Source organism: Rhinatrema bivittatum, chromosome 8 (genome assembly GCF_901001135.1).
Source record: "Rhinatrema bivittatum chromosome 8, aRhiBiv1.1, whole genome shotgun sequence".
Taxonomy (NCBI): Eukaryota; Metazoa; Chordata; class Amphibia; order Gymnophiona; family Rhinatrematidae; genus Rhinatrema; species Rhinatrema bivittatum.
This window is the reverse complement of record NC_042622.1, coordinates 53,504,078-53,530,398: the sequence shown is the minus strand read 5'-3', so window position 1 is coordinate 53,530,398 and position 26,321 is coordinate 53,504,078. Positions and strand designations below refer to the sequence as shown.

The following is a 26,321-nucleotide window of genomic DNA, read 5'->3' as shown; positions in this document are numbered from 1 at the left end:
GATGCTCCCAGGAAAAGTTAGCTACAACTTTTGAGTTGCAGCTAACCTTCCATAAAATAACACAGGTTGCGAATATTGGTGCAAGTCAAGTAATTTTATTTGCATTTTATTTACTAGCATTAAGCAGATTTGCATGCATTGTGCCGTGTTTTTATGGGTGAGGATAATGCACAAAATTTGATATACTATGCATCATCACTTCAGTAGGACATTTATCGAGCAGTAAACACTGTTTACCCTGCAGGAAAGCCCTTAATGCAGTTTAGTAAATCACCCTTCAGATTCTAAGCCTTCTGGGGCCAGGGAAATACCTACAGTACCTGAATGTAATCTGCTTTGAAGTGGCTGACCAGTCACAAAAGGTGGAATACATTAAAACAAAATGATATGAGCCTGGAGGAGACATAGAGTCTAGAATAATATAACTCTGCACAGAAGGTATGATGGATGCATGCAACAGCCTTCCAGTGCATGAGCCAAATACAGAGGACCTGTACCTGGGCAGAAGCAAGGGTAATGCTTAAGATCAGCTAAGGTTGGTAATATTTGGATTTGATTACTCACCTTTGTAAACTTGAGCTCCAGGCAAGTTCCAATCAGTTACAGTAGATAGTTCCCTTCCTCAGAGGGCTTACAATCTGTATGTTTTTATGAATGGTGGTTTGTAACTCGCCCAGAATTTGAGATGGAGTGAGCAATAAATATTTTTAAACTTTAAGGGCTAGATTTACCTATGCTAGCTTGTGCTAATGGACCCGGACATTTTATAATATATGCGTGCATGATATTAAATAGGCTGTAAGTGCATACATGTGCATGCAATTTTATATTGGCATGTGCATGCAAATGCCGTCTGTACCACATAAGTGGGGGGGATTTTGGTATATACACCCGCCAATGCAATTATCAGTTTCTCTAGTCCATTCCCAGTTCACCCAGTTAAAGGATAAGACCTCCTAACCTCCCTACTTAATAAGCTTCCCTTTTAGCCCCAACCCTTAAAACATTGCTAATCCCTTTAGTTTTTTTTTTGTTTTTGTTTTAGGACTTACACGCCATCTATAGCAGATGTAAAGTTATGCAGTTGGGGACCCTGGCGTGCGCATAAATTCTTAACGCGCAGATTTCATTGACAAATCTAGGAATGCCCATGTCCCACCCAGACCATGCCCACACCCTGCCCCCTTTTTGCAAAACATTTTTTGTGAGCATACCGGGAGATACACGCATGCTTGCACTTTTTAAAATCCATGCAGTGCACTACAGCCTGACTTCTGCACGTATCTCCCGGCTTTGGCGCACGTAGGGCTTTAAAAATTCGCCTTTAAGGCTTTTCTCCCAAGGTGTGTTTATGGGGAAAACAGTTTAGCAAATGAGGCCCTAAGTTTGTACATGAGATAATGGAACATGAAGCAACTTCCTCAAGATCACAAGGAGTGTTAGTGTAAGAAGATGGATTTCAACTTCAGCTTTCCTGGTTCTCAATCTGCTACTCTAACCACTAATGCAGTGGTTCTCAACCTTTTTCCCATCGCGACATACCTGACGGACAACACTCAAATGTGTGACACACTGCTCATTTCAATCCATGATGGAAATTTTTTAAAAAAGGGTCCCATATTACTTTTATTGTTAAGAATGACAGAAGGGAAAGATAATAATACTCTCTCTGAACAGAAATTACATAAATGGTAAACCTCCAATATCAGAACAGCACCAACTTCCAGCACTCAAACAGTAACCACCTTACCTAAGAAAAGGCAATACTGAAAATATTACACCAGGCCTTAAAACTCCAATACGCCTCCTATTAGGAACACGGAACAAGCCAGACAGCCCTATACAGAAACTACATGCAGCAGAATACCTCATCTCAATCACATGTGCAGACCCTCACCCAGGGGCGGATTGGCCTATCGGGGGATTGGGCATCCCCCGGTGGGCCAGTTGTGCTAGTCACGTGGTCTGCAGAGCACGGCCGTGATGGTGCCGCGCTCGGCAGACCACATGGTATCTCTTGGGCCGGCCTGGACAGCGAATCCCCGAGCCGGTTTTCATCGGGAATCCGCCGCTGCCCTCACCTAACAAAGAATAAAAAGACCATAAAGCATAAATAGAAACATGCAGACAAAAACTGAACTGGAAACTGCAATAAGCCAGAAACTCTGTATGCAGTGCAATAAAGGAAAAAGAGAAACATCACGAGTCCTCATAAAACAAATCAAGAAATATAAAATCAATAGCAGTAAAACCATAATAATAAAAAGAACAGATTATTTCAAAACAGCTGATGAGTGGAATACCCAATAATTAAAAACTTATGTAAAAAATTTATAGACACCAATAAAATATTTCAAAACTGCAGACACAAAGACCCAAGAATTAAAAACAATAAGGATAAAAAAATGCTCTGCTCTCCATACCTGGGAACATTGGATTTGCAGGTGCCCTGAGATTGTTGTGAATTAGCAGGAGGAGGGGAGGGGAGGGGAGATGGAGGGTTTGCTAGCAACTTTCTCCTCACAGTCACACACAAGGTCTCTCTCACTTACATAGACTCTCAGTCACATATACATGCTCTCTTTCACTTACACATACAGGTTCTCAATCACACACTTACATACATACTGTCTCAATCACACACAGGCTCTCAATCATACACATACATGCTGTCTCTCACACGCACACACTCACACACACACACACACACATACACACACAGGGTCTCAAACACATATGCTCGCTTGCTCACTTACTCTTTCTCTCCACCCATGTCCCCCCACCCACCAAAGAGCAACTAGCGGGCAGTAGCAGCCTTCTCTTCTTACAGCCCTCTCGGCTCGAGAAAGGAGTCCCATCGGCTGTGGGGGTTGAGGCTGCTCCGGGCCACACTGCTCTTCTCCTTTGTGCTGATGCTGCACGTACATGTACCTTAGCATGGTCTCTTCTTTCCGCCCGCATGGTCGCTGTACACCACTTCCTCTTCTGGGCTGCAGGGGTGGGAAGAAGTGAGCATGCTGCTAGTGCTGCTGACTCCAGCTCTCTTGCTGCATTTTGCCCAGGCCATCAGCATTTCAAGCCCGGGTGGAGGAAGAGTTTGCATCTTGCTGGGGCAGGAGGAGCAGCTGTGCCAGCGGGGGACCTTGAAGTATGGCGACACATCTATATGTGCTTGAAGACATACTGGTGTATCGCAACACACTGGTTGAGAACCACTACACTAGAGTATTTGCTATGCCCTCAACTCTTGATGTCCAGCATGAGTGCCTAGAAAGTCAACTAAACCTTTTCCCCAGCTAAATATATCAGATAAATTCAGTTCTTGGTTAATAAAAATATTTATTTGAATGAATAACAATTCAACACTCACAGCAGATGAGAAAGTCCCAAGAGTAGCCACACAGATTGAAGAGACTGATACTGCTGTAACGAGTTTTCTCTGAAAACTGACAGTAGCTTTGGGTTAATAGTAAAAAGATGATGCTTCTCAGATTTCAAAAGAGGATGAGAACAAGCTGTTAGCTTGCCAACTGAAAGTCTCTGCAGGAAGTAAACTGTTCTAGGCACTCCAAGGGTCAAGGGACCAATAAGAAGAGGAGAAAGGCATAGAAAAAAAGATGTAGCAAACAGGAAGAGATCCAACAAGAAGTTCAAAAACATTCAAACAGCAACTAGGAAGAGCCAATCAGGGCAGGGGCTTAAAAACTCTGCAGAGAATCCAAGCTGTGCAATATCACAAGACGACACCAGGTGACAGCATAATAAAGAAGCTTATACATACAGGGGTTGCGCATGGGCGTACATGTGCGCGTGCTACCTGGCGCACCCACATGTACACCCGATTTTATAACTTGCACGCGCAAGGGGGTGCACCTTGCGTGGGCCTTCCCCCGTTCCCTCCCCCTTACCTGACCTTCCCACCTCTTCCCCTAACCTTTCCCCTCCCAGCCCTTCTCTAACCCCCCAAAAGTTTTGTTGTACCTTTTGCGCCTGCCTCCGATTGCCGGCACGTGATCTCTGACACAGCAGCAAATGGCCACTGTGCCAGGAGCCGCTGACTCCGCCCCTTCCCGCCCCTTTTTGCAAGCCCCAGGACTTACACGCATCCAGGGGCTTTATGTGCGCCGCCGGACCTTTTGAAAATCTGGCCCACACTGTGGAGGCAGAACACTATTCCTCCACTCAGACTAGATCAGGGGTCAGGAACCTTTTTGGCTGAGAGAGCCATAAACGCCACATATTTTAAAATGTAATTCCATGAGAGCCATACAATATGTTTAAAACTAAATACAAGTAAATGTGTGCATTTTATGTAAGATCACACTTTTAAAGTACAATAAGTCTCTGAAAATATTACACCAGGCCTTAAGACACCAATACATCTCCTATTAGGAAAACAGACCAAGTCAGGCTGCTATAGAGTCCTACACAGAAACTACACGCCAGCAGAAAACCTCACCTGAATCACGTGCTGTCCCTCACCTAACATAGAATAAAGAGACCAAAACGCATAACAAGAAGCATGCAGACAAAAACTGAATTGGAAACTGCAACAAGCCAGAGTCTCTGTATGCAGTGTAACAAAGGGAAAAAGAAACATCACACATCCTTATAAAACAAATCAAGAAATATAAAATCATCAGCAGTAAAACTGTACTAACAAAAAGAACATATTTCGAAACAGCTGATGAGTGGAATATCCAATAATTAAAAACTCATATAAAACATTTCCAGATACCAACCACATATTTCAAAATAGCAGACACAAAGATCCAGTAATGAAAAATAATAAGGATACAAAAATTTTTTTGCTCTGCATACCTGGGAACGTTTGATATCCAGGTGTCCTGAGATTGTTCTGAATTAGCAGGAGGTGGGGTGGTTTGCTTGGAACTTTCTCCTCTCTCAGTCACATACCAGCGCTCTCTCTCACACTGGCTCTCAATGACACACCTATACACACATGCTCTCAGTCACTCACATATACAAATGTTTTTTCTCTCTCACTTATATAGGCTCTTAATTACACATTTACACACATGCTGTCTATCTTTTCACGCTTACACACACACAGGCTTTCAATCACATAAATACATGCTGTCTTTTTCTCTCACACACAGACTCTCATTCACATGCTTACAAACATGTCCTCTCTTTCTCTCATTTACACACAGGCTCTCAATCACATACTCACATGCTCCCTCACCTAAATCAGCTCTCAATCACACACAGACACACATGGTCTCTCTCTCTCATTTAAACACAGGCTCTCAATCACATACTCACATGCTCCATCACCTAAACCAGCTGTCAATCAGACACAGACACACATGATCTCTCTCTTACTTATACACACAGGCTCTTAATCATACATACACATGATCTCTCTCACACACAAAGGATCTCAATCATACACACATACTCTTTCAAACAAACAGGTTTTCAATTACAAACTTACACATACAGGTTCCCAATGGTAAACTTACATTCATGCTCTCTCTCTCACAGGCAGGATCTCAATCACAGACATACTCTTTTTCACATATACAGGCTCTCAATCAATCATTCACATACATGCAATCTCTCACTCACACACACAGGATCTCAAACACACATGCTTGCTCGCTCATTCACTCTCCCCCCCCCCCCCCCCGGAACTCGCGGCAGCAGCAGCCACCTCCCAACGCTAACCTCCTTCATTTTCAGCCCTCGCGGAGGCAAAGGCGGAGTCCCATCGGCCGCGGTTGAAGATTTTCATTTTCCTCCGAGCCGCGCTGCAGTCTTCTTCCCGCGCAGGCACCCGATGCTCTCCACTTCCTCTTCCGGGCCGCGGGAAGAAGAGAGCACCGGCGTGCTCTCTTCTTCCCGCGGCCCGGAAGAGGAAGTGGAGAGCATCGGGTGCCTGCGCGATGACTCCAGCGCTGGCACCCGGCTGACACCCGATGACTCCCGCGCAGGCACCCGGATGACTCCAGTCGGCGTGCTCTCTTCTCCTCCCCCCCCCCCGCGGCCCGGAAGAGGAAGTGGTGAGCATCGGGTGCCTGCGCGGAAGAAGAGACCACGCTAGTGTGGTCTCTTCTTCCCGCGCAGGCACCCGATGCTCTCCACTTCCTCTTCCGGGCCGCGGGGGGGGGGGAGGAGAAGAGAGCACGCCGGTGCCGCTGACTCCAGCTGTCCTGCCGCGTTCCGCCCGGGCTGACAGCATTTTAAGCCCGGGCGGCGGAGGACCGGGGAGCAGCTGGGTCAGCGGGGAACCGCGAAGTATGGCGACACTTGTCTGCGAGCCAGATGCAGCCCTCAAAAGAGCCATATCTGGCTCGCGAGCCATGGGTTCCCGACCCCTGGACTAGATGGTCCATTGTATACCATCATGTTTTATATTTCTACGGAACTTCATTGGATGCTGTCAAGGTCAGAATAAACTTGTGAAAATAGATTTAATGAAAATATTAAATGTATTTCTCTAGCTATGTACTTATAATGGCTACCTACTGCCTATCCAGTGAAAACAAGTATGAAAAAAATTGCTAACTGAGTGCTGCTATTGCTTATAACTGGTTAGTGATGTGTTATACATTGTGGTTGTGTGTTTGAGAAAGAGCTGACAGTGACTTGTTTAACAAATAAGGCTTTTTTCTCTCATACCATGTCTATGGCAAAAAAATGCTTAGTAAATGAGGCCCTATGTATGCTGACTATATAGTAATATAATCTGTATGTTGGAAATATAAACTTTAAATTCTAAATTTATATATTCATAATTGAACTTTGATATAACATATATGCAGTCCATATTTTTACATAATTGTGAGTCATAGCATGTATGCATATCTCTATATATACAGATCTATATATGATACACCAACTGGTTTAACGCTCTGGTAATCCGTTTATTTCCAAGGATATGCCATTGGTTACCACAACAGGGCCACTATAGTATGTGTTGCTGCTCTCACATGACATCCCCATGGATTGCTGGAGGTATAGAACAGTTAGTAATGTACCAGTTAATTTTTACTTTTTGCTATCCATGTGTATGTCAGGATCTGTGTTGATGTATGTACCTTTATCTCTATACTAATAGCTCTCTTGAAAGCTTGCTAAATGTGAGCAGCCTTTAAGGTTTGGTATGAGGACAGGCTTTAGTAAAGAGAACTACAGGCAAGACACTGGAGAGAGATGAAGATGGAGAAAGAAGCTGGAGAGGTGGGGCAGATGGGGGGGAGGGCAAAATAAAGGGGGAGGGGTAGAGCAGAAAGCTGTGGGAGAGACAGATAAAGGTGGAGAGGGAAGATTGAGAGAGGTCTGTGGAATGGATAAGCTGATGTGACTGTTACTACCCTTAACCAATAAGCTTTGATACTTTTGATGCAACTTCAACATTGCTCTCTACTTCAACGACAGAAGGGAAAGGGGAATTGGATTTAGATAGCAACCAATGAGGACCTCGACTTTTAGGCTCTCGGGAACTGATAAGCATTTTTCTATTAAATGTATATCCCAAGTTACACTACCCCTATTTAGCTAGTACCCATATTTATCCACGTTACTTTGTCGAGTTACTGTTGCTTATGTAATATTTATTGATGTTCCTATGTTCAGAAACTCTGTTTATTGTAACGCCTTAACCGCGACAGTTTTGTTCCTTGGAAACCGACCTGATTTGATACTTGTATTAAGAAGGTCGGTATATAAAAATCCTAAATAAATAAATAAATAAATAACCTGCATGGAGCAGCAGTTATTACCCTTAATAGAAGGCATGGGATTGCTACCCTTAACCAATAAGCCTTGATGCTTTTGATGCAATGCAACATCGCTCTCTGCTTTGACAGGGGGGAGAGGGGGTTGGCGGGAAAGAGGATTTGAATTCAGAGACAACCAACATGAACCCTGACTTTTACGGTCCAGGGTAGTGATGTGCAGACATAAGGGAAAAAAAAACACACAGGACTGCTTCTACGGCTAAAACCATAAGCAAAACACATCAAGCAGCACTGTCTGAATTTTCAAGAAGGCTCATCACCCTGTAAGAACCCTTAAGAGAAACATGGGGCTAACTTGCACGGCAAGGCAGATACTACCATAAGAAGCTTGCTGGGCAGATTGGATGGACCATTTGGTTCTTTTCTACTGTCATTTCTATGTTACCATGTTATGTTACCAACAGATGGAGTTTATGGGGTTTGTAGGAGAATAGCTGGGAGAAGGGAAGATAAATTACTGGTAGGTTCTGTCCTGGAACAATATGTATTCTTTCAGGGGCAGTACAGGGGTCCGATGGGTGAAGGAACATTTTTACAAGGGAACAGAGGTGAGTTGGGGTGGGGGGAAGCTGCCTGTATGGTAGTACTGGCAACGTGAGCCAGTAAAGCTTGAATAGTCGCTAGTATGATTTTGGTAGAATTCTGAAGGGTTGAATGCAAGTATTACATACATTATGACTGACCAATTGGATTCCTTGTGATACAATTAAGGTCTGATGGAGATATGCGATACATATATAAATATATATATATACATATTTATGTGTATAAATAAAACCGACAGTGTTATCGTCAATAGAAAAATTACATTAACTACAAGAAGATTCTTTGTGTAGAGTTCACATGATCTTGAGCTTCGATAGCATGGAAGAAAGGAAAATCTAAAAGAGATGGTCCCTACATCAAATCATTAATGTGAATGCATGCAAAAATTATTGATGTCTGCTACATGTAAAAAAAGTGAACCATGACATGTAGTGCTTCATTCCAGCTGGCAGCAGGGAAGTTCTTAAGCTAAACTGGTAGTGCAAATTACAACATTTAGCCTGATAACAGCAGATGGCTTTTATTTTTAGCTCTGATCTTTCTCTTTAGCTGAGCGTTTCTGAGAGACAAACACAATCCTGCAGCCTTTTCTTCTCCTGAGACGTCTGAGCATCCACAAGGTAAAGGCCCCCCCTTACGGCTCTATCTTTTTATGGGTTTTGTCTCGGTGAACTAAATGTGCCACGTCAGAACCCTCTAACGGCTTATTCCAGCTCTTCCTTTTCCTCTTTCCCTTCCGTGTCTGCCTAATGAAGCTCAACGCATTAGGCCTGGTGAACACTTCACAGAGCCAGCCTCAAGTGTATTTTCCTCTAGGGGCAATATGCAACATCACTGCATCTTTGATTTCCTTTAAGACATTTTGTTTTTAATTAAATGAAAAAGAAAACAAAACAAAACAGTGAGGGGCAGCACTGTATCCTCGTGTGGTGATGCTCCAAATGGGAAGATGAAACGACTGCTGTTCCTGGGTTTCTTTTGTCTTTGGGGGAATGTCATAGTATGACAGTTACTCAGCTGTAGGTCTGTGACTCGTATGTGTGTTCTTGGATACACCCATTGGTGTTATCTTTAAAAATTGATTTAAAATCTCCTATTGCAAAGAGTGAATAGGTCAGCTGTGGTTGACATTGGATGACTTTCTTAAACATTTTGCTAATTGAAGGAGGGTCAGTTACTATGGTGCGATGTTTTATCGCGGGAGGGGCAAAATATCACGGGGGCATTCCCGAAATATTTGGGCCCTCATTGGGAAAATATCGTGGCAGTTTCCATGTGATTTTTTTTTCTCACTAAAAATTTCTGCAAGAGGAAATATCACGGGGAAAGGCTGAAAATCGCCTGGAGCCGCCATCTTCTAAAGGGGCTATGTGGCCCTCAAAAATCCCCCCCCCCTCCTAATGTGTCTGAGTAGACTCCCACTCCCCATCGCCTGTAGAGGCAAATCTAAAGGGCGATGTTCTGCTCCCCCCTTTCATAAACCCTCTCCTTTCCTAACCAAACCCCCCCCCCCCCCCCCTTATCCTAAAAGCACCCCCTAGGCCTCAGGCCGGTCGACACCACTTTCCTAAATGGCGCCGGCTTTTTATAATATAGAACTAAAATTATCTGGCTAAAACTTAGCTGGATAAGTTTGAGGTATTCTAGGACAGAGTTATAACTTGTCTTGCTAACTCTAATATTCAGAAAGCAGGCCTAAAGTTCCACTGACTATCCAGTTGTTCTGTCAGAACAATGCTGGAAACTGCTGGGCTAATGGTATGAGTGTACCACAATCCCGGAGCAGAAAGGGTGTTGCAAAGGTACCAGAGGGAGGAGGGAGGGGGAGGAGGGGGAGTTGATGTAGAGGTGGGGGAGGGGAGGGGAAGGTCAGTGAGAGACTGATGTTACTTTTTTTTTTTTTTTAAAGACTATTGCCACATAACCAGCTATATTATTTGGAATATAGTATTTTATTTGTTTATTTAAAAACCTCTTGTATACCGCTCATACAATAATAAGATCTAGGAGGTTTACAGATAAACATACACAATTTAAAAGGCAATCCTAAAGTTATCTGGGCACACATTTCCAGATCTGCTTCTGGAGCTGGCCAGAGTTAGCCAAAAATCATATTCGACTGGCTCTGAATATCAAAGTTAACCAGATAAGCTCCCTGGCTAACTTGTCCCTAGCACAGAACATCCCTGAAATGCCCATTACCTATTTGGCTGAGTTTTAGCCGGATACTGACTTACCTGACTAAAAGCCAAATAAGTGCTAGCTGTATTGAAAACTCAGCATTCAGCCTGATAACTTGTGAGTTATCCAGCTAATTGTCTGTGAATATCAGCCTCATATGTATTATACTGGTGCTAGTGGGAACTTTTAGGAAGCTCTCTGATAGTTATGTAACATCATCTTACCCCAATCTCAGACCTACCTGGCAGGTCACATCTGGGTCATTGCTAGGAATATGTGGCCTCTTCATGCAGCTCGACCAGTCCTGTCATCACACAGTAAGGTTTGATGAATGATCTATCTTAGCAATGTCTGGCACAGAGAAGGGGTAGTAATAAAGTATTAGCCTGGTACGCCTTATTGATTTTGTGGAATGGATTTTATACAGTTCTGTCTTTAAAATTATAGCTTTTGTTTTTGTTTGCTGCTTCTAAATGAAACAACTTTACTGCTTAGGATTGTTCTATAGTACTTATCTGTCTCTATACCCATTAATATTTTTATTACCCCAACACATATCCATTCTGTTCTTAAATGTCTGTCTAAGAAATGTCTCAAACAAATCTGAGGCAATGTCATTCGAGGCATATTACTTGGAATGTGAAGATTTCCTTGATTTTAAATTATATTTTAAATTGAGAGAGATACATGTTGTGACTTTGGGTAAGCCACCTTATCCTTTATTTTCTGAAATACCAGCTATATTTTAAGCTCTTTGAAAGAGGGACTCACTGTGCCAGTATATAATTCATTGTAATGTGCCTCAGATTACGATGCATGTAGAGCTGCAGAAATTTTAAAAGAAGTTTGTCCATAGGAGTCTGTTCTATTGTTTCCTGCAGTATTTCTTAAGCCAGTCCTGGAGAATCCCAGGCCAGTCTGGTTTCAGTATATCTTCACTGAATATGCATAAAATAGATTTGCATACGCTGCCTCCAGTGCATACAAATCTAGCTCTTGCATCTTCACTGTGGATATCTTAAACGCCAGACTAGTTAGGGGCTACTCCAGGACTGGCTTGAGAAATGCTGGTTTACTACTTGCTCCCAGTTATGAGTTCATCTCAGGATCTAACTTTGAATAGTACTCACACTGACAGGCCGATGCAGAGAGGTATGCTAAGCCAAACACACAGCTTTACCTAGATATTTTTTTTATTTTGTTTCCTGTTTACTAGTTTCAGTAAAGACCTTATTTTTGAACAACAGATTTTGGAATGGAGTGTGTTTTTGGTGTGTCTGAATAGCTGAGTAGAGGTGACCAAGAGAGACCTTGAAAAGATAAATCTTTCCTCCCCTGTGTGGGAACCCCAGGAGGTCATGGGGCTTTGTATGGTCCGTGACCCTCCCCATGTACTCCATGCTTACGAGCTGACTGGGTGTTAGTGGTTTTGGTGATTGATAGGAGGGTCCATCCCCCAAAAGGGTGAGTTGGTAGTCAGGGGTTATAAAGACGACTCAAGGAATCATGGAGGTAGTTGCCGGAGATGTCTTCCAGGGGATGTAGAGGAGGTAGCCAAGAGGCTGTGTTGTTCAGAGATTCAAAGGGGGGAAGAATAGTTGCCATTCTTGACCGTCAGAGGAGGAGTGCTCTCTTTCCTGTTCTTGTGAGGAGGGCAGTCCAGGAAAGTTCTCACTCCAGGTCTCATGGAAAGGGAATTGATCTGTCCACATCCAATACTGAGGTACTTGAGAATTGTTTTTGAGTGGAAGAAGAGAAATGTCTTATTCCTAGTGGGGCTTCTAGAGAAGAAAGAGCCTTAGGGAGAGCAAGTGGAGGGTCCCAGTCTTTACTATCTGCTCAACTTATTTAGAAAGCTGTTTTTTTTGTCTTTCTGTACTACCGGACTGCTTATTTTGGACTCGGTAAACTCTACTTTTGTTGTGGAACACAACATTCGATGTGAGAACTGTTTATTTTGTCTTTATTGTCATCTCCAGGGCTGAGCCCCCATAGCATGAGTCCGTGTGATCCCAGGCACTGCATTGCGTTGGATAGTGCTCAGCAGTCTGAAATATGGCTCTCCAGTGAAAGGGGGCATATACTATATAAGCTGTTATAATTTTTTGTTGTTGCTATAAAATAATATTTATTTGCAACATCTGTGGTTTAGAAGTTCCATATGTAGGGAATGATTAGTCAGACTTGCACCAGTGAACCGAACTCATAAGCAGGCAGATGCATCACTGGGTAGGCTGTTAAGAAACAAAGGTAATGAGTCTAATTAAAAAACAGTCCTGTCTTTAAAAAAAACAACAAATATTTGATAAAATAAAAATAGGAGGTAAGCTGTCTAGAAACCTTTCTTGTATATCCAAAGGCATTTATGAAAACTTAATTGAGCGGAAAACGTCTTTCTTCTTTTCCAGTGTTTGTCTTAAACTCACTGATGTAGATGAGAAATGTGCAATAATTGGGCTAAGGTGTTTATCTATCTTTTTCTTCTCAGGAGGCTGCTCGTTTGATGAGCACTACGGAAACTGTGGCTACAGTGTAGCACTGGGAACCAATGGATTTACCTGGGAACAGGTCAATACGTGGGAGAAGCCACCTATGGATCCGGCGGTGCCAACGGGTGAGTGCTTAACCTCTACGTCCAAGGCTGGTGAAGTCTCTAGAAGAGACGCACAGAACTTTTTGAGGGACACTGCACAAGTGTTGAAAGCTAGGTTTTCTACTTCTTGCAGGGAAAATGGAGAAGTACGGTATTTTTTCACAAGCTTGCAACCATGTTCTTTTCCCCAGTGTGGTTGTATGGTGGGTGGGTCAGTAGATGACTGTGCGCTTCACCTCAACTGTAAAATGATTTCCCTGCTGTTTTTGAAAATAAATGCATCCATGCCTTTAAGGTCACTCCCTTACATTGCAGCTTTGAATACAATGTTCTTCTGAAATAAGGAAAACACCACTTCCAGAGAACCAACTCACAAGTTGATAATGTTGAAGAAAATTCTTGATGGTAGCATTTCTGCAAGCACTTACCCTAATCCTGTGCCCCTGGGGAAGGAAGCTCTGAGCCTCTAGTGTAATCTAGTGATAAATATACAGAGGTAAAAAAAAGAATCTTTTACCTCTTTAAGCTACATGTTACAAACACACTACAAACCCAAAGGGGAACACTTCAGGATGATACCCTTTCAAATCAGGTATGCTGACATTTAAGGAATTAAATGAATGGTTTTGTTTTCTTTCATCACTGGTACTAGAGGTAACAATATTTAATAACTTGAAAAATGAAATTATTGACTATATGTGGTGTCGCAGATACATATGGTGTAGACAGCACTGTACATAGTGAACAATGTAGCATGTAGACATACATTAGGACTGATTTTCTAAAATGGAGGCAAACCTTAAAGAGGTTCTCACAGAATGCAAAACTCTGAGTAGTTGAAGAACAATGGGCTAAACTAAAAGAAGCTGTAGTAAGGGTTACAACTCTTCATGTTAAGAAAATACATAAGAGAAAAAGGAGATCTAATGTCTTTGTGAGTAATATTATAGAGGAGTCAGAAGGAAAAGCTTGCCTTTTCATGGATGGCACTAAGATCTGCAACAGAGTGCAGACTCCTGAAGAGCTAGACAGAATGAAGTGTTGATATAAGAAAGCTGAAGAAATGAGCATGTGCTTGGCAGTTACAATTCAATGCAAAAAACTGCAGAATCGGGCATTTGGGGTGCAGAAATCAGGGGGAGTGGTACCTAATGGGAGGGTGAGATACTGATGAGCACTGACCAGGGGAGAGACTTCAAGATGACAGTGTCTGATAATCTCAAGGTGGTGAAACAATGAGATAAGGCTGTGGCCAGAGCCAGAGAGATGCTAGGATGCATAGGGAGAGAGGCATGACCCATAGAAAAAGGGAGGTAAGCACTTGTCATCGGTGAGAACCCATCTTGAGTTTGTCCAATTCTGAAGGCCTCATCTCCAAATGGATTTATAAATGTTGGCAGCAGTTCAGAGAAAAGCTACCAAAACGGTACAGGGTTTTCATTAAGTGTCCGGAGATGACAATTAAGGATCTAAATATATTTACCCTAGAGGTCCACAATCAGCAAGCTACTGAGTGGATAAGTTGTCCTGCTAAAGTTAACTGTCCTGTATACACAGTGGGATAAATGCCCCACTAAATATCTCCGGTTAAAGTTATCCAGCTTTAACCGGATAACTTTAAACCTAACTGGCCATGTTTTGAAAAGGGCAAGTTAGGTCTAAAGTTATACAACCTGGTGTGACCAAATAACCAGCCACTTAACTGGTTATCTTCAAAGGATATCTGGTTAAATGGCAGCCCTGTATCAAAAAAAAAATGTACTGCAGGCCCCCATCCCAATTCCCATTCACTTCCACCTCAAATGTAATAAGATCCCTCCCAAACCCTTTCTATACTAAAATCATGGCGACGGCCTTCCAGGCCACCACCCCCCCACACACACACCAGGGAGAAAACTGAACAAAATTGGGCAAAGTCACCACCCTTCAATCCCCCCAAAATGATACCACCATCCCCCACAATGCCTCTCACCTACCCAGTACCTTAAAATATGCCCTTATGTGGCCCCGGATGTCAGAATGAGATGATCCCGGGCGCTTCCAGCATAGCTCTTAGCAGCTGTGGTGATAGCATAAAGTATTGGCACAACTGTTCAACAGCTGGCTAAACAGTTACGATACTTTAAGCTTCCAGCCCTGCTGCTAAGAGCTATGCTGGAAGCACCTGGAATTGCCACATAAGAGCATATTTAAGGTACTGGGAGGGTGGTAGGGGGGGAATGGTGGCATGGGAGGAAGGTTGGAGGGTTGCGACTTTGCTCAGTTTTGATCAATTTCTTTTCCCTGGGCGAGAAGTGGGAGGCTGTGATTTTGGTGTAGAAAGAGTTTGGGGGGAATCACAGCCAGCAAGGGCTCTGTTATATTTGATATGGCGGGGGGTGGGAATCGGGACGTGGATCCATGGTGATTATTATCATTATTTTTTTTGTATAGAACTGTCACTGAGCCGGTTATCTTTTGAAGATATCCGATTAAGTGCCTGGTTATCCAGTCACAGAAGACCACATAACTTTAGACCTGCTCTGAAGCAGGTCTCATGTTATCCAGCTAGTTTAGCCGGTTATAATTAAAAATCGGCTAAGCTAGTCAGATAAGTTAGTCATGCCCTGGAACGCTTCAAATATTTAAAAAGTTGCCATTTAGCTGGATAAATTGCGAGTTATCCAGCTAAATGTCTTTGAGTGTGGACCTCCTAGGGAAAAGGAGAGACAGCGGGGATATGATAGAGACAATGAAATGCCTCGAAGATGTTAATGATGCACAAGATGTAAATTTGGTCAAAGGAAAAAGGACTCTAGAACAGGCGGTCAAGATATGAGACTTCAGGTGGCTAGACATAGGAGCAATGTCAGGAAATATTTCTTTGCAGAAAAGGTGGTGGAGACAGAAGCATACCATGACAAAAATTCAAGAAAACACGGGATAAGCACAGAGGATTCCAGATTGTGGAGAAGAGAAGAAAAATCCAGAAATCAACTGGGTTCTATGACACTGCACCAGAAATTAAATTGGGTAATCTACTAGATGGACCTTAAGGTCATTTTCTGAAATCATATTCTTTATGTTTGTAGGTATTGCAATTCTAAACCTTCTCTTTCATATAAATGGAGCTCTGCTAGGGAAGTAAGTCACTGGATGAGAACTATATTGTTGGGATCAGCCATCATAGAGACAATTTTCAGTCTCCCCATGGAGCTTGCAGGTACTTTATATCCACGGATCTGCTAGCTCTTTTTCAAAGGGAAAGTCCCTGCAGAGCTTCCCTCTGAAAATGTGGCTTGCAAAGTGCCCCATGGGTACAAAAGTATCCACAGACTGTGCACCTGCTGTTTGTACAGTTCAGGTCTATGGGGGAAAAGTGGGTGCAGATATTTTAAAGATCAGATCTCTGTGCTTACATTCACTATCCTACCCTCCTTCATCCCTGTGAATGCACCTTTTCCCGGTGGCAGGTAGAGGTGCGCGTGCTGTGAAACGGCGCACGAGCTCTTACCGACACAGAAGCTGGGCAGTTTTCCAAAGGCCTTTTCACGTGGGTGATGTTTACCTGCATAAGATGCTTTGAAAATTGTCCTCCATATCCTTAATAAAAAGGTGTGCTGACCAAACAAGTATACATTCAATGCAAACGGCTATGAATGTCTGTGCTCAAATACCCATTAAGGTTAAATCATGTGTCACCTACAGTGCTTCAGAGAGCCTTCTCCGGGCTGCCCATGGATACTGTTTCAGCAGGAAATTTATGTGGTAATGAAATTATTTGAAATGGGTCTGAAAGGATGGCTGCAGTGAAGCCTTTAATGGCCCTGAATGAATTACTTCTGCACTGCACGTTTCCCCAGCACCCAGCTGTGTTAAACCATGCACTTGAACTATTGCTAGTTTCTCCCCCTTCTTTTTTTTTTTTTTCCCTGTGGCTCCCCCCTTGAAGAAAGCAATCAAGAACATAGCACTGCTGACTGTGAAGGTTGACAGTGCCTCATTATCACTATTAGCCCTGTAACAATAACAAGGGCATTGCATTAATAGATTGGGAGAACCCATCTGGCAGGACGAGTCAACAGATTCTCCTGATGAATAAATCCCCAGCAGAGTCTGATTAATCATCTCGCCCTCGGCATACCTGTCCTCCGATCCACTCTGCTGTACACCTAGAATGAGACACCATGTGAGTGCATCCAGTGAGCAGTAGCGAGACAATTTTTGAGTTCTAATTAAGCAAGCTCCAAGGATTGGCCTTTAATTCATTCTTCTTAATTTCAATGTGTCTTTCCATATGGTACTGAGGGCATAATTGTTTTCTTAAACAGCTAAAGCAAATTTTTTTTTTTAAAGCAGAAACTAGGTAGTTATATGTTGTAGAGCTTGTTTCATATCCTTCCCTAATCTCTGTTCTCTCCTTACTCCTTGCCACCCGGGCCCTCTCCGTTCCTCCCTCCATGCAATCTTATTAGGGAAATACCATTCATGGTTTTAGGGATGTGCAGCATTCTTTTTGTTTCATTTTTACTGTGCACTAATTTTAAGTTAGTACGCACTAATGAGAAGTAATGGCAGTAATGGGCATTGATGCAAACTAAAAACGAAAAGAAAAAAAAAACAAAAGTGGGCAAAAAATAACAAACTAAACAAAAAATATGAAATTATTTTGGCTGCACACCCCTAGATGGTTTGTTTCCTGTATTGTGTCAGCCAGATATTGCAGTGGCCTCCATTGCGGCAGAGAGAATAGGATACGGTTTTATGAAGAGCTACTTCCACTGGTGCTCTCTTGTCCATAAATGCAAGATCAGTTTTTAATTCCCGCTGCAGGACAGTGTTTCTCAGAGTAGAAACGGGGAACCAAATGTGTCTTCATATTGCAATGGATGGTTTCTTTACATCACAAATTGTTTAAAACAACAGAATAATGGGTAGTATGTTTGTGATGATGAAACTAAGTTTTAAATGTATGGCGGCTGTACCCTCTAGAATATGTTCCTAGAGGGTTTGGATAAGTTCCTATAGGTTAAATCCATAAACTGCTATTACGGTAATTAATAAGCAATAGTAGCTTGTGATTTATCTAATGTTTGGGTACTTGCCAGGTACTTGTGACTTGGATTGACCACTGTTGGAAACAGGATGCTGGGCTTGATTGACCCTTGGTCTGACCCAGTATGGCATATCTTATGTAGTTTTTCCAGGAAGGATCTACAGTAGTTTGCTACCCACTCAGTTGCTACATTGTCATTCATAATGGATGGTTTTACTTAAAATTTGTTCCCCTGGCTCAGGACATCACTGGACAATCACTGTACCAAGCTCACTGCTGCTCTCTTGAGTAAGAAGAAGGGCGGTGGACCTTCAGAATTGTTCACATCGTAATAAATTATTGTGTGAACAGATTAGGCTTTAATGTTTTAACTAGTTGCATTTGAACCAGGCAAATGTCAGCTTGACTCAAGTACAAAGCAGTTTCCAGATTTTACCCTGATTTGCTGATTTCCAGCAATCAGAGCTGAATTGACTTGCTGTCGCCCTGTGAATTAGTCAAATGTGCTATAAATCTGATGCTGATTCAGCAATATGAGGGATTTGGGGTGTCAGTCAGATTTTCTTTTTTAAAGTTTTGCCTAATTTGACAAATCATATATAGAAATGACAGCAGAAAAGGACCAACTGATCCACCTAATCTGCCCAGCATGAACTACATGCGGGATTATTGAATTAGTTCACAAACCTTTTTTTTTTTTGCACATCTCTATCTGGAAATCATAAAGCAGTCACACACATACACATCAAGCAAAAATCCTATTTTCACAAGCTGAGTTTAACAGAGTGAGATTTAATTGTGATTCTTGGCTGAATGACATCTTTGTTTTACATTGTTCTAGGGACACCTGTTCCCTTTCAAATGTAAGCATGCTACTTTGCCCCCGCTCAGCTGCCTGCACTAATATAACACTGTTTTTCTTATGAATATATGAGTATAGGTTTTATATGTTATGAAATTCGCTGTAACAAGTTATTTTCTCTGTAAACCACAGTGAAGGCCTGTACCAAACTTTGGTATATAAAAACACACAAATAAATAAATAAAATAAATAAAATAATAAGAGGGGGAAGGTACACGGGTTATTTTTTTGGCTCATGTATTTTGCAGCTGCTGATTTCCAAAGGGAAACCATGTGGCTTGTTTCCCTTTAAAAATTGGCAGCAATGTACATGGGCTAAAAGTGACCCAGGTATATTGCAAACAATATGGGATATTTAAAATTGTCCACAGAGCATCGGGAGGCAAGAAAAATGGTCCTATTATGATTTGAATTCATTTGTTGCAGCAGGGATTTAGTCTGGCTTTCCAGGTCAGCTGCAACCTGGCTTAGATCGAAAAGTGAATTTTATGGCCTGTCTCAGATTTGCCTGGCTTGTTCAGTCACAATTTGAGGCAGTAGTTTCCTATTATAAAGTGAGCATTCTTGCAGTTAACACACATAGGGGGTCATTTATCGAAATGCGCTAAGGTGTTTTCGCATGCGTTAAGTACCTATCGCATGCGTTTCGCATGCGATAAGCCCTTACCGCATGCTAAAACGCCTTAGCGCATTTCGATAAATGACCCCCTATGTGTGTTAACTGCAAGAATGCTCACTTTATAATAGGAAACTACTGCCTCAAATTGTGACTGAACAAGCCAGGCAAATCTGAGACAGGCCATAAAATTCACTTTTCGATCTAAGCCAGGTTGCAGCTGACCTGGAAAGCCAGACTAAATCCCTGCTTCAACAAATTAATTCAAACCATAATAGGACCATTTTTTCTTGCCCCCCGATGCTCTGTGGACAATTTTAAATATCCCATGTTGTTTGCAATATACCTGGGTCACTTTTTTACGGAGAGAGGAAACTCACCCAAAGATGAGATTTGTGCAGTGTTCTCTCCACCTAGCTTGATGTTACCCAGATAGAGTGTCCATCAAGCTAGGTTGAGAGAACCTTGCACAAATATCATCTTGGAGTGAGTTTCCTCACTCCGAAGGTCATCAAATCTTCACAAGAGACCACTGTTCTGTTCGTACGTCTCAAGTTGAATGTCAAAGTGGCCCCTAACCCCCTACATTAAAATCTAAACCTCACCTCGAGTTACTAGGTGGGCCTCCCATAGGGATACAAATACCTATCTAGGGAGAGGACATTATAGCTTCTCTCTCTCTCTCTCTCTCTCTCTCTCTCTCTCTCTCTCTCTCTCTCTCTCTCTCTCCACATGGTTGTATGCAGGTCAATTCACATAGGTAATTATTGCAGTTTTACTGTCTATTAGCATCATTTTGATAAATCCAGGCCATAGACCTAAGCTCAGATTTTAAACGCCCTGCGCGTGTAAAATCCAGTCTTTACGCACATGGCTGGGCTTTGCGCGCGCCGAGCCAATTTTCAAAGGAGCCCGGCCACGCGCGTAAAGCCTGGTATGTGCACAAGTGCCAGGCTTCTTCGAAGGGCGGGGGCGGGTCGGAGTAATGCCATTGTTCACTGTAGTAAAAGGTAAGGTTTAGGGGGTGGGGAGGAGAGGGGAAAAGGGAAGGGTGTTTAGGTAGGGGGTAGGAAAAGTTCCCTCTCAGTCCTTTCCTTAATGGGAGCGAACTGGAGAAGGCCGGAATGCATCGCTGCACAGAAATTACAGAAGTCCCCCCCTCGCGCACGCTGCCTGCACATATGCGCGCGGATTATGAAATCCCGCGCACACGTGCGTGCAGTCCATGTATTTTATAAATGTGCATGCTGGCGCGCAAATGTGATAAAATTGGCCTGCACACTTTATAAAATCTGACCCTTATATTTTAATGTGAGCACTTTCATGTTTTAATGTGGTCTTTCTCTGCCAGCATTCACTATGTTACTATGGGGGTCAAGATTTTAAAAATCTAGGTGCTTGCCAGGGGTCTGTGTACTAAACTGTGGTAGTTTTATAGCAGGAAAATCTATCATGGGATTCACTAAACTGCAATACCGAATACAGCAATTCAGCAAATCCTGCAGTGCTTTCCTGTGTGTTGCTGTGGCCAGGAACATTGTTCAGAAGGCAAAGGAGCAACAGGGGTCAGCTGGTGCCATTTTGAAAAATGGTGCCAGCAGGGTAGGAGTAAGTGGGGGTTGCTCCTGCTCCCTCTAGATCATCAAGATTTCTAATAAGCTTTGAGGGAGATTCTGGGGGTAGGTGGCAATTTTGAGAAGGTATAGCATCTTACCTGGAGGCAGGGCCTCATGGTCCTTACTTAGGGGTAGATTTTATAACATACGCACGCACGTCTAAGTGCGTGTGGTTCCTGGCGCTTGCACATGGATGCATTGATTTTATAACATGCGCGCAAGGTCTACTTATCACTTAAGTAATGGAAGCATACCATGATCGGTCGATGGATATTACTCGAAATTTTCTTCACCATTGTTCTGTGCACTCTGTTGTTTTTTAAATCCAAACTTTGGTCTGGATTCATAACCAACCTGAATATCTCCTTAACTATTTCTTGTAAACTTTCTACTCCATCTTTTTCTAGTACCCCCAGAATATGTATATTTGATCTCTGCTGCCTATTTTCAAGATCTTCATATCGATCTTCCATGAATTGTATTTTTTGTTCCAATAAAGTAAGGCACACATGCTCACCAAGATGGATTTCTGTGATTTCCATTTTCTCTTTAAGATTTTTAACTTCTTTTTGTAAAGTAGTAATAATGGATCCAGAGATTTCTGTGTGTAAAAGTTGGAATTCATGTATTAGGTCTGCTATGTCCCCTTTAGTAATTGGATCTGCTGAATTAGCAGCTATTTCAGGAGGTGAAGCAGAATTAGATGGCTCTATTGGAGAATTTTTAATAGGATCTGGATTCTTCAGGGTGTTTTTGGACTTAACCAGTGCTGCATCATAGTTAGGCTTCTTTTTTTTTTTTAATCTTTTATTTATGAATTTTCACAATACACTTCAAGAAATAAATTGGAATTTGCAAGCAGAAATAGGAAAAACAAACAATAATAAAGAAAATAAACAAATATAAGGTAATTGTTATTCTGCACATTAGGTTCTCAAAGGCGGATCCAATCACACTGAGAGGCATTTTTTAAACAAAATAGGAAAAATAGGATTTGAAATACAGGAAGCTATTATTTATGATCGAGTAAACTACAGACATATATGTACTCACTCAGGAGCTAATGGGGAGGAAGTAGAGAAAGATGGCACTTTCTCTATCCAAAAATTAGAAAGCTGTTGAGGAGTAAAAAATACGTATATATGTATCATTCCGATATTTGATTGCACATTTACAAGTATACTTTAATAGGAATAGGGCATCCAAAAGTAAAACCTGGGATCTTAATTGAAGAAATTGTTTCCTCCTCATTTGAGTAGAACTGGCTAGGTCTGGAAAAGCGCCAGCTTTCAAACCCAAAAACATCTCAGAGCGATGACGAAAACATTCGTAGGATCCATGCTTTGTCCGATTCTAACAAGAAGGAGACGATCAGTGTAGCTAGTTTAACTTGATCTTTTTGAGTAGTCTCTAAGGCCTGGATTTATCAAAATGCACTAAATATCACAGGTGATAGGAAAAGGGGTGTGTTTTATGGTAATGGCCTATTTATCACAAAGTGCACTATCTTAGCACTTTGCATAGGTATTACTGCTGAGTGTGATAACTTTTTCACACTTTGCGATAAGTACTACAATTGTTGCAGTTCCTGCCTACAACCACTGGGGGAGGATGGCGGAGAGAGAGAGACTAGCTATAAGTCCCTCATAGTAGTTAGGTATTAATACCTCTATATGAGGCCCACCTAGTTACTCGAGGTGAGGTTTAGGTAGGCGTGTAGGGGTTAGGGGCCACTTTGACATTCAGAGTGAGATGTACGAACAGAACAGTACACTCTTTTTTTTACTTTTTTTGTTACTTAATTATTTAAAGCAGAAATTAGTAGTTCCTATCAATCATTAGGTCCTTGTCATGGTTTTAGAGCTACACCATATGTGACTATCTATTTAATCAACATTGGTCAATTAGCTAATTTTTATATAAGGATCTAACGATGCAGTAACAGATTTTTGGATAATGGACAAAGATTTCTTCTTTTATCTCGGTAAAAACTTTTTTTTTTAGATATTTTATACAGCTCTCGGAAAACGTTATCCACTTTTCAGATCAAACCTTCATAAGATAATTTACTTATTAATACACGTCTTTTTTTTCTTCTTCTTTTCTTCTTCTTCGTGTATCTCTTTCAGTCTGGTTATATTTTTAATGCAAAGAATTATACAGTATTGTTATTTCATTAATGTAACATGTCATTTTATTATTGAAACATTATTCAATTACATTTATATATGTTTTAATTTGGTGTTTAAATTATACAATTGTATTGATGGTTCACCAATCCAACATATGTATACATTTCATATTTATTTTATTTATTTATTTACAGCCCCAGACACAGCCTTTAATTAAGGCAAAACTCGGCCAGAGTTGGGCAAGAGCATTTTATTCAATTTTGTGCTTATTAAAGACCATTTTATAGAATGATTGGTCTCACCCTAGTTTTGTTGCTTTCTACATTACAAGACCGTCCTCTGCTTTTCTTCATTTGGACTGACCACCCAGGTAGAGAGTCCATCAAACTAGGTTGAGAGAACTTTGTACAAGTCTCATCATTGTGTGAGTTTCCTCACTCCGAAGGTCATCAAATCTTGTAGATAGTCTCGTTCTCTCGTTCTCAAATGCACTTTGCATAGTGCACATTGCACATTGCGATAATTAGGCAATTACCATAAAACACACCCCTTTTTCTATCACATGCGATATTTACAGCAAATTGATAAATCTAGGCCTTAGATTGTAAGCCCTTTGGGGATAGGGAAATACCTACAGTACCTGAATGTAATCCACTTTGAAGTGCAAAATGCAGAACATAAAAATCTAAATAAATATTCGAAAAGTTTTATTTTCTTCCACCTTTTTTTCAACACTTTTTAGCTTAGAATCCATATTATTAAGAAAAGAAGCAAGTGGATTTAACTGTTGAAACAAATTAGCATTGAGAGTGTGAATCGCATCCCAAATAATGTCAAGAGAAATTACTTCAGGTCTCACCAGCTCTTTCTTGAGTGGAAAAGGAATTATAGGCACCTCCCTCTCTAGTTGCCGAGTGTCTGTGCTGGCTGCAGCATCTCCATTACCGGCTGGCTCTTCGGGAGACTGCAAGGGGCCTCCATGATTGCTTCTGCTCTCTATGCTCAAACTGTCATCCTCCTCTGCCCATTTGCAAAGTGGGAGGATGGCTGGTCAGTCGCACCACCACCAAATTCAATGGAGGCCTCCAATCTACCAGGGACAAAGTTGTCTGAAGTTCCTGCGGGGTGGCAGGTTTGACTTCCTCTCGCTCACCCGGCTGCAAACAAACTCCCGGTATGAGAGCTTTCCGGAGGACATGGGCGTCCATCGGGCCTTGAAGAGGTAAACCCAGGAAAGCGGATTGAGCCTCATGCTCTTTGGCTTACTGCTTCCTCGCTGTGGGGCGGATTTTAAAAGGGTTATGTGCATAATATACTATTTTGCATAGGCCAGGTGACACACGCAAGCCCCGGGACGTGCGTATTTCCCAGGGCTTTGAAAAAGGGACAGGAAGGGGACATGGGTGGGGCGCCGGTCCGGGGGTGGGACCGAGGCCTCCAGCACAGCGACCGTACCGGGAGATCGTGCGCTGGCAACCGGCCAGCGCACACAAGTTACACCTGCCACAGGCAGGCATAAAGAACAAAATAAAGGTAGCGGGGGATTTAGGTAGGGCTGGAGGGTGGTTTAGATAGGGGAAGGGAGGGGAAAGTGGAGGGAGCGGAAGGGGCACACCCTTGTGCGCGCCAACCCCGGATTTTATAACATGCACGTGGCTGTGCGCGCATGTTATAAAATCGGGCGTAGATTTGTGCGTACCGGGTTGTGCGCACAAATCTATGCCCACGCGTAGCTTTTAAAATCTGCCCCTGTATGTGGCATATCGAGGAAAAATAATATTTTAATTAAGGACCGAGAGGAACAGCCTTATGCGCGTCTGGTCAGATCCGCCATCTTGGATCTTTGTGATAGGCTTCTTATCCATTTCCAAAAATTATATATTATTACTTAGGCTGTAAAACTTGTGAGATGCTAGTAAAATAGCTCTGGAATCACCATAACCTGTTTGGTCAGAAGCTCCACACTAGTGCTGGAGATGTTATATTAATATTGTAGTATGCTTCACAGTTTTATTTTAATAACTGTCTTAATATGCAAGCATAAACTATAACCAGTTATAACCAGGTATTATCTGGAGGATCTGTGAGTCAATCACAAGCCTGAGTCACTTGCTTAAATTATATTTGACTTTCACTAGTTTTCTTCTCAGCAAAAGCCTTATAAATCCTCAGTAGGAAAGCTATGATTCAATTAAAGGCAAGCTACCTTCAATGTTTGTTAGTCTAAAGTAAGCAGATAAATTCTCTGTTAAAAAAAAATCGTTTTATCTGCTCCAGCATAAAAAATAATGTCTGAAGTTTTCACCACAGAAGAAACTGTCAGAATTTAAATACTGTGAGGAGAATCAGTATTAACAGTGAAAATCCAAAATTGTGCCCTTAAATTAAGTTTGTAATCTAAGTTTAAATCACAGCCAGCTGTTATCAGTTGGTTTGAATTTATCAAACACTTCACTGAAAATTTAATAACTGCCATAAAACGGGGTGTGTGGTTAATTTCCCTGCTACTGCATCACAGAGGTAATTTCTGCAATGTACAATCCACTTTTTTACATCAACCGAAAAGATTTTTATCATAAGAGAGAGAGAGAGAGAGAACACCTCTGTAGGGACCAATCTGTGGGGCCAATACAATAAAATTTGTGGAAAGTGGGCGCTGACTTTTCAGCGCCCGCTTTCTTAGTGCATGCATGGCGCCCACAAGGGGAGCGCCATGCAATAAACAAATTAGGGGGTCGCGCTAGCAAGGGGGCGCTAGGGTCGCTAGCGCGACCTTAGCGCCTGCTTGCTAACACGACCTCGCGGTTATGAACACCGATGCCGATAAACTCGGCATCGGTTTCCATAATTGCAGTCAGCCGGTTATGAAAAACGACGCCGGCTTTATTGGCGTCGGTTTTCACTACTACAGCTGGCGTCGGTTTTCATTACTGCATATCGGCGTCGGTCTTCAAAGCGGCTGGCAGAGTTATTT

General features: G+C 42.2%; 1 protein-coding gene across 6 annotated transcripts in view; it reads left to right on the top strand.

Moving 5' to 3' along the window:
* The window catches only part of PTPRT (protein tyrosine phosphatase receptor type T), a 1,509,925-nt gene that overhangs the window by 361,197 nt on the left and 1,122,407 nt on the right, over nucleotides 1-26,321 (top strand). For all 6 annotated transcript variants that reach the window (XM_029612345.1, XM_029612346.1, XM_029612344.1 and 3 more), the window contains exon 2: nucleotides 12,982-13,107. In XM_029612345.1, the coding sequence (XP_029468205.1) occupies nucleotides 12,982-13,107 (126 nt within the window). The remainder of the gene's footprint in view (nucleotides 1-12,981; nucleotides 13,108-26,321) is intronic.